At 37.2% G+C, this 9,043-nt stretch overlaps 1 protein-coding gene across 23 annotated transcripts; it reads left to right on the forward strand.

Moving 5' to 3' along the window:
* Window positions 1-1,436: 1,436 nt before the first annotated feature.
* On the forward strand, window positions 1,437-8,819 carry LOC114260454 (uncharacterized). Of its 23 annotated transcripts, none has more exons than XR_014341564.1 (9): window positions 1,437-1,738; window positions 2,510-4,143; window positions 4,781-4,828; window positions 5,025-6,015; window positions 6,390-6,474; window positions 6,576-6,623; window positions 6,869-7,417; window positions 7,523-7,554; window positions 7,754-8,819. XR_014341564.1 is itself a non-coding variant. In XM_082890755.1 (6 exons), the coding sequence occupies exons 2-5, from the start codon at window positions 2,693-2,695 to the stop codon at window positions 5,964-5,966; spliced, it is 1,965 nt and encodes a 654-aa protein (XP_082746881.1). In that variant the 5' UTR covers window positions 1,442-1,738; window positions 2,510-2,692; the 3' UTR covers window positions 5,967-6,015; window positions 6,879-8,819. The 23 variants fall into 23 exon arrangements, 2 of the variants coding, with proteins under 2 accessions (XP_082746880.1, XP_082746881.1); XR_014341571.1 differs by lacking the exon at window positions 6,390-6,474 and having other exon boundaries at window positions 1,442-1,738; window positions 2,510-2,719; window positions 3,196-4,143; XR_014341573.1 differs by lacking the exon at window positions 6,390-6,474 and having other exon boundaries at window positions 1,442-1,738; window positions 2,510-2,719; window positions 3,196-4,143; window positions 6,879-7,417.
* The last annotated feature ends 224 nt before the right edge of the window (window positions 8,820-9,043 follow it).

The raw sequence follows: 9,043 nt of genomic DNA on the forward strand, positions 1-9,043 counted from the left end.
GCTGGTCGAAGGCCGCTTGAGAATAGTCTTGATACTCCTGAAAATCCGTGCGCAACCCCATGAGACTTTGTTGATGATCACGAAGAGTGTTGTGGACCTGATCCACAGAGTGCTGAAGCTGTAGGTACTCCTCGCGAGTCATGTAGAATGGGTCCCCTTGGGGAGGCATAGGGGGGGTAGGATGAGACGGGTGGTTGGGGACGAGGTCTTGGGTCTCATCATCTGGGGCACCAACCTGCTGCGAAAAGTGAGATATGCTATGCTACCATTCCCGCTACCTGAAAGTCGGATAAGCTTGATCAATCTCCTCAGTCGAAGCAATGAGGAGACCGTTCAGCTTAAAGACAAGTGTTAACAAATTGGCAAATGGCACTGGCCAAGTCAGGTTCTACATAGGTTGAGGACGAACTGGCTCTCATAAAAATTTTCACACATGCATCCAGATGATATGCTCAAGCGACACCTGATAGCCATGCTGATAACCGTGTAAGACCCGAACAAACTCCAAACAATGCTCAGCTTTATGCCCAAGTGGAAGGGCATTCTTATAGACCACGGAATCAATGAATAGCAAGCGGCCAGGCAGCTTGCTGTGCCGCAAGCATGAGAAACTGGCGTCACCGTGGGCCCCCGGGAAGTGCTGTTGAATGAGACTATGTATGGATTGTTGGTCCTCAACTTCCGGGAAGGGCTAGTAGTTTGGCTTGGAGAAGAACCCTAACGCGTTAGCAATTATGGGTTCGGTGATGCTGACGAGATGGGCATCAATGGTGGAAATTAGCCTGGGCTCGATGAGTGACTCATACAAGTTCTGGTAGAAAAGCTGTACCAGACGCGGATAAGTTAGCGCTGTCACATTGCAAAGGCCCAACTGTTGCCAGAGTTCGAGCTGTTTAACGGCCCAAGAAGTGGCCGGGTCACATGAAAAATATGAAATATTGAACTGCGTGAGCTTGTGAAGCGGGAGTGAAGCCCACTCCGGCTATGGCAAGTCACCCGATGGTGGTGGTGAGGACAGTGGTGACGGTGGCAACGGTGGCGCCGAGGAAGTAGAACCTCTGGCTTTTTTGGAGGCTCGGGTGGATATTCATCTACTCATATCCTGCACACACTAATAGCAAATAGACACAGACCGCTGCTGTACATGCGGCGTACACTCTTGCACGTGCTGCGACTTTCTAAAAAAAAAAAAATTAGGCAGATTTTGTTATATTTATTTATTATTATTTTTAATATATTAAAAAAAGTAAATAAATAAATAAATAAATAAATTTTAAATAAAAATAAATAAATATACTAGTTTATTTCTTTATTTATTTTTATTTTCAAAAAAAAAATTGCAATTTTTATTTATTTATTTATTCTATTTTCGTGTTTGAAAAAAAAAATCAAAAAAAAAAAAAAATATTAATATTTTATATCTAGACCCACTTTTCAACCTAACCCACTTCACAGATTTTTTTTTTCTCTCTCTCTCTGCCTCTCTCTGTCTACCTCTCATCATTTATCTCTATCTATCTTTCTCTCTCTCTCTCAACCCTATAACCCACAAACTTCTACACCCCCACCATCACCATCTTCTTCTTTCTTCTTTTTCCTTCTCAACACTCCTTCCTTCTTCCTCACCACAATCTCACCGCCGACATCACTATTTCCTCTTCGTCCGTCAAATTTTCGACGACCACCATTTTTTCCGGTGAATCGTCCTTCTTTCTCCCTCTTTTTCCACTCTTTTAAGGTAACTATTCCTTTTTGTATAGATTTGTGGGCGTAAGAATAAATTTGTAGATTTTTTGTTTTTGTTTGTTGTTGATCTATGGTTCATACTTCACCAAAAAAAAAAAAAAAACTGCGTAGCAAGGAGATGACAGCCGCACGTTTAGCCTAATCCGGCGCACGTGCGGTACCTTTGCATTAAAAAAAAAAGAAAAAAAAAGAGGGTTTAGTTTAGTTTAGTTTATTCTATAGTTTAGTTTATTTCATAGTTTAGTTATTTTATAGTTTAATTTAGTTTATTTTATTTTATAGTTTAGTTTAGTTTATTTTGTTTTATAGTTTAGTTTATCTTATTTTTTTGTTATTTTATTTTCTTACTTCATTTTTTTTACTTGATAGTTTAGGTTATTTAATCAGTTTAGGTCTGTTAGTTTAATTATTTAGTCATTAGTTACTTCCAAAAAAAAAAAAATTTTTGTACTGTTGTTTAGTAGTTAATTTTTTTTAATGTCATTTTTATTTATTTATTTCTTTTAGTTTATATATATATATATATATATAATACAAAAAAAAAAAAACTAATACTTAGTTTTTTTCTAATTTATTATATTTTCCATCTATTTAGTTGCGTAGATATATTCTATTATTTTAGGTTAATTTTTTTTTTTAAAAAAAAAAAAAACATTACCAGAATTTTTCCCCAGAAAAAAAACATTAACATGTGGTCTAGGTTTATTCACGTCATGAGCCACAATGTAATAAAATCTAAACTACAAAATTTTCTTCTGGACAGATTTTGGGTCTGGTTCGTAGCTTTTTTCAATTCAAGGTATGCAAAATTTGAAAAGTCGGAGGCCAAACTGCAGCACTGTGATTCTTCTGAGTTTGTGAGAGAGAGAGAGGAGAGGAGAAGGGTGAGCGGTGATGAAGAAGACGTTGAGTAAGCATTTCTTACACGAGCATACATTGGAACTCAATGATAAGGCAGAGGAGAAGTGTAAAGGTAAGTGCAGGGTATGCCGAGAACCAATCACTGATTGGCAATACTATCGTTGTAGTAAGTGCCCTGATATACGCATCCACACCCATTCCTGTTCTCAAATTCCACTCCAATTCGATCACCACCCCTTTCAACCCCACCCTCACCACACCCTTTACCTTTCCGATAAACTCCTTCCATCCCACTTTTGCTACGCTTGTGGTGGCAATTGTTACGGAAGAGACTTCTTCATCTACAGATGTCTCGCCTCTGATTTTGCCCTCCATGTCAAGTGCGCTCTCCTCACCCCAACCCCCACCGCAATCGCCACCAAAAACAACCACCACAACAAGAAGATTCAATTTCAATTTCAGCACCAGAAGGACCAACCCAATCACCCACATCCCTTTATATTGTGTCATAAGGATCAGAATTTGATTTATAAGTGCACTTGCTGTGACTTGGTTATTAATGAAGATTGTGTCTATGTATGTTTACAGTGTAAGGGTTTGTTGCACAATTCATGCTTAGAGTTGCCATGGGAAATTAAACACCCATTTCACTCCTCGCATCCTCTCGTCCTCCGCTCTCGGCCTGGCTCATATGACCGAGAGTTCATCTGCAGCGTCTGTTGCCAGAGGCGGCACGGTTTCGCCTACCATTGTTTTAAGTGCAAGTTTGTGGTAGATGTTCATTGTGCTTGTTTGATACCTGAACATGGTCATACTCATATTGAACAATTCAAGCACTCCCATCCCTTGTTTTTGTGCCACAATAATAATAAAAATGAGAATCTTATTCATTCTTATACCTGCTATGCTTGTTGGCGGCCCTTGAACGATTCTATTTATTTTTGCCCTGAATGCTGTGCCCTGCTTCACGAGTCGTGTGCTAATTTGCCCCCAGAAATCGAGCACCTCCTTCATCCTCACCACACTCTCACCCTCCACTACCATCATCGACATAGTCAAGTAAATACACGCAACCTGAAATGTGGGGTATGTTTGAGCGATTGTCATGGTTTTTTCTACGAATGTTCCCACTGCGAATGGTACATGGATGTTAGATGTGCTTTTTTGTCAAAGCCCACTATTATGAGCAGGTCTAAAATTCACCACCACCCTCTTGCTTTGATCTTCGCGGAAACTGCTCGAGTGGGTTGCAAGACCTGCGCAAAGTTCTGCCCCCATAGCCCTTTATTCCGTTGTGTGTGGTGCAATTTCAGTCACCATGTCCATTGTATTTCAGCATTACCGCCTACCCTCAAATACAATAATCATATCCATCGCCTTACCTTCACCAATTCTCCAATTAAAGACCATCAGGATGAAGATGATGAGGCAGAGCTTTACTGTGATGCTTGCGAAAAAAGAAGGGATCTACCACAAGCAACTTATTATTGTGAAAAGTGCCACTACGTTGCTCATCCTCATTGCGTGGTATCTGAGGTATGTCTGCATTCAGTTTTATATATCAAATTAAAAATGATGAAACAGTGATTGGGTTGACTAAACGGATTTGTCCTATTAAGATAAGATGTCATGAATAGATTGGTCATTACTAAATAAGATCTCGTGATTTTCTTTTGATTTAAAACAGGAATTTTTAGCTATTGAAATTCAAGTCATATATCAAAGATCCAATGTAAGACCAATATAGAACAAATCAAAAAGTAGGATTAATTATTGAAGTAAATGATCATCATACATTAGTTGGCAGCCATCCTCAATAAGATATAGCCACCCATTTCATAGAGGTTAGTAATTCCCTAATTCACCACAGTATGAGCAGCCTGATTTCTAAAGTGGCAAACGCTCTCAAATCTCAGTTACTTAACTGGATAATGTGAGTTGGTATAAGTGTGAAAGTAGTGTAGTCCAAAGTGTCAAAAGCTCTTCTAGAAAGATGTTTTTGACATTTCCTGCCTTTTACATTTAACGAATATGAGGACGTTTAAAAAAGAATTATGGACAATGTAGAGAAGTAATTCTGTTTTAATAATTGAATTCCATTTTTTCATTGTTTGCCCCCATTTATTCAGTTGTTTATTCAGTTTCTCTAACTTTACTTTGTGTTGACAATTAGATCATACATATTCTTGAAGAAAAGTGGTCAAAGCACGAAAATGTTGAGGTAAAAATTGCTTCTGTTGATATCAACCTTAAAGCATTCTATCTGCAAATATCTTTCTTCTGCAATCTTCAAGCTCTTCTTTTTTTATTTTTTTATTTTTATGTCCCATTTTTCTTTTCTTTGAACTTGTGCTTCTACTATTGCTTAATTCTCTAAAAAGTCAGCATCTGGATTTTGTGTCTTCTGTAATTTACAGGAGCCACCTGCACTGACATTGAAAGAATTTCTAGACTCATTTTCAGAGGATGAGAACAAAGAAGTGAAAGGTGTTTTTGAAGCATACAGAAGGGATGTCCGAGGAAAAACTGGCATCTTTAAAAACATCGAGAATTCTGAGCTTAGGCGCTCCGCACATTTAGACAAGGTCTCTGCACGAGTCATGAAAAAGCTTATTTTTGAAGTTGATGTTGCAATGCCTTGGGAAAATTGGGATTCCACATCAAAGGTTATTAAGGATGGAAACTACATGATTTTGGAGAACCAGGTGTCCATCCTAAAAGTCTTGTTTTCAAAATATGGGGACTTTAGTAATAGATCAAGACTTAGTACGAAGGCAATTATGTTATTCATAATGACAGTATGTGAAGCCGTATACAACATGTGCAACACCAAGGTCGTGGACATAACTACAAGTCTACTTTTGACTTGGTTTCACTCCTTTGCTCTTGCTCAATATGCAAACTTTGAAATTATGTTTGTCATTGCCCGTTTGACCAAACTGGTGCGTGCTCACTTTGGCCTCCAAGCTGATCATGATGTTCCTGTAGACCTTAACCTTGCTGGACTGAGTGTCCAGATCGCAAAGCAACTTGCAGTCATAGATTCCAAAGCACTGGCCATTGTTAAACAAGATGGAGAAACTGATGATCTCCGGAAGAAGGTAGATTCGATGCAGCTAACCATTAGCAAACTGGATGAAGCTATTCAAGAGCTTGAAAATAATAAACAAGCAATTGAAAAGAAGAAACAGGCACTTGGAAAGAAGAAACAGAAACATGCACTTGAAAAGGAGAAAGAGGCACTTGAAAAGAACAAGAAGGCACTTTTGAAGACGCTCGAAGAGAAGTGCGTAAGAAAGGAGTGCTTGATTGATGCTCTAGAACTCGAGGGACAGATGGCAGGCACAAGCCTGTTGTGATGTGCAGCAAAGGCTCTACTATTACTAGCAGCAACCATTGTTGCAACAGGTTTGTCCTCCTTTACTCTTGCTTTGATTTGACTTTGTGATTTGAATCATTATGTATTTTGAGATAATGTCAGTTGTGAGAATTGACTCATGTTTGTGTGATTCTTTTTCTCTGTACCACTGTTAAGAAATTGCCCCTTTTTTCAATGTCTGATTGCTTAAGAATATTCATCTTTTAGTTTTCATCTGTAATGTTTATTTTAATTAATAAAATGTTACTACATTAAAAAAAAAAAAAAAAAAAAAAAAAAAAACCGAATGTTCCAATCCAATTTCATGTAAAATTGCATGAACATATTGCATTAGTTTATGACACTCTAGTTCAGGACACATTTTGCCTTTCGAGTGTTTAACGTGTTTGTGGTCAAGATGCAGTTAAAAAATTAACTCCAGATATACAGTTTCTATGAAACTTCTTGTGAATGTTCAAAGACAAAAGATTTATGGACAATGTGGAGAAGTAATTCTTTTTTAATAATTTAATTTAATTTTTCATTTTTTGCCCTTTACTATTCAGTTGTTTATTGAGTTGTTCTAACTTTACTTTATCTTGATAATTAGATCATACACATTCTACAAGAAGAGTGGTCAAAGCATGAAAATGTTGAGGTAAAAATTGGTTCTGTTGATATTGCTCTTAGAAGGGTTTTATCTGCTCTTTGAAGTGATATGGCTCTTCAAGCTCTTTTTAAAATTTTAAATATTTATATTTTACATCCCCATTTCCTTTTTCTTTTATTTTCTTTGAACTTGTGCTTTTGATGGGACTTAAGGCTTGGTTTGGTTTGGTTGGTTGTGCTTTTGCTATTACTTAACTCATTCAAAAAGTCAGCATCTTGAATATTTGTTTTCAGTGCTTTTCAGGGGCCACTTGTAGTGACTTTAAAAGAAATTTTAGATTCATTTACAGAGAATGAGAATGAAGAAGTGCAAGGTCTTTTCGAATCTTACAGAAGGGATGTTCGAGAAGGTGCCATCCTCCCAAAAATCTTTCTATCTTTATACGAGGATGCGGATGAGGACAAGAACAAAAAAATATGTATGGCCGTGGCCATGGAAAAGTTTTTTTCTGAAGTTGAAGTTGCAATGCCTTGGGAAAATTGGGATTCCACATCAAAGGTTATTAAGGATGGAAACTACATGATTCTTAAGAACCAAGTGTCTACCCTGAAAGACTTGTTTTCAAAATATGGGGACTTCAGTAATAGATTGAAACTTAGTACGAAGGCAAATACATTATTCATGATGGTATCCTAAGCTATATACAGCATGTGCAGCACCAAGGTTGTGGACATAACTACAAGTCTACTTTTGACCTGGTTTCACTTTTTTGCTCTTGCTAAATCTGCAGAATTGAAAATTATGTTTGTCATTGCAAAAAGAACCATCAACAATGTAGAGAAGTAATTCTATTTTAATAATTTAATCTCAATTTTCACTATTTGCTCTTTTTTATTCCGTTATTCTGACCTCACTTTGTCTTGGTAATTTGATCATACATATTCTAGAAGAAGAGTGGTCAATGCATGGAAAAGTTGAGGTAAAAATTGCTTTTGTTGATATTGCCCTTAAAACTGTTCTATCTACAAATATCTTAGATCTACTTGAGCCTTCTAGTGAAAGTGCCTACGTTCTTCAGGCTCTTCTTCTTCTTCTTCATTTTCCTTTTGTTTATGTCCACATTTTTCTTTTCATTCAAAAAGTCAACATCTTGATTTTGTGTTTTCTGTAATTTTCAGGAGGTACGTGCACTATTGTCGAAAGAATTTTTAGATTCATTTACAGAGGATGAGAACAAAGAAGTGTAAGGTCTTTTTGAAGAAGCCTACAAAGGGAGTGTTCAAGGAGAAAAAGGCAAGATTTTGCTATGTTTATACGAGGACAGGGATAGGATGAGTATGACAAAATAGATATGATCAAGGTCTTGATGAAAAAGTTTGTTTCTGAAGTTGAAGTCACATTGCCTTGGGAAAATTGGGATTCCACATCAAAGGTTATTGAGGATGGAAACTACATGATTTTGGAGAATCGGGTGTCCATCCTAGAAGCCTTGCTTTCCAAATACGGGGACTTAAGTAAGAGTTCAAGACTTGGCACAAAGGCAACCATGTCATTCACAATGACAGTATGTGAAGCTGCACACGACATGTGCAGCACCAAGATCAGGGACATAACTACTAGTCAATTTTTGATCTGGCTTCTCTCCTTCACACTTGCTCAATATGCAGGCTTTGAAATTCAGTTTGTCATTGCTTGTTTGACAAAACTGGTGCGTACTCACTTTGGTCTCCAAGCTGATGATGACATTCGTATAGAACTTGAGCTTGCCAAAATGGGTGTCCCGATTGCAACACAACTTTCAGTCGTAGATTCTAAAGAGCTCACCAATATTGAACAAGATGGAGAAACTGATGATGATCTCTGGAAGAAGGTATCTTTGCAGCTAACCATTATGAAACTAGATGATGCCATTGAAGATCTTAAAAAGAAGAAACAGGCACTTTTGAAGTTGCAAGAGGATAGGTGCTTAAGAAAGGAGTTCTTGATTAATGTTCTAGAACTAGAGAGACAGATGGCAGGCGCAAGCCTATTGTGAAAGGGTCTACTACTAGTGGCAACTACCATTGTTGCAGTAGGTTTGTGGTCCTTGACTCTTGTGTTGATTTGATTATGTGTCATTTCATAGGAATCATTATGTACACATAACCAACCACGTAAACTAGAGGCGGAACACTCCATTGATCACAATTATTCTTCACTTTGATTCCTATTGTTTTAAATTAAACTATTTGGTCCGTAAAAAAAGTTTTCCATTACAAATTATTTTTCACCCAAACAAATGGAGCGTACTCCCAAAAAATCTCAATTGCTCTACAATTAATAATGTTGCTGAAATTTTTTGTGAGACAATGCTAATTACATCAAGACTCATTTAAATTAAATAGTTGAAATAAAAATAAATAGTTTTTTGAGAGCAACACATACATAAAATAAAACCCTCCCATACTGAAGGAATAAAGATTGAGAGC

The sequence above is a fragment of the Camellia sinensis genome, chromosome 10, assembly GCF_055761805.1.
Source record: "Camellia sinensis isolate YWXY chromosome 10, ASM5576180v1, whole genome shotgun sequence".
Lineage (NCBI taxonomy): Eukaryota > Viridiplantae > Streptophyta > Magnoliopsida > Ericales > Theaceae > Camellia > Camellia sinensis.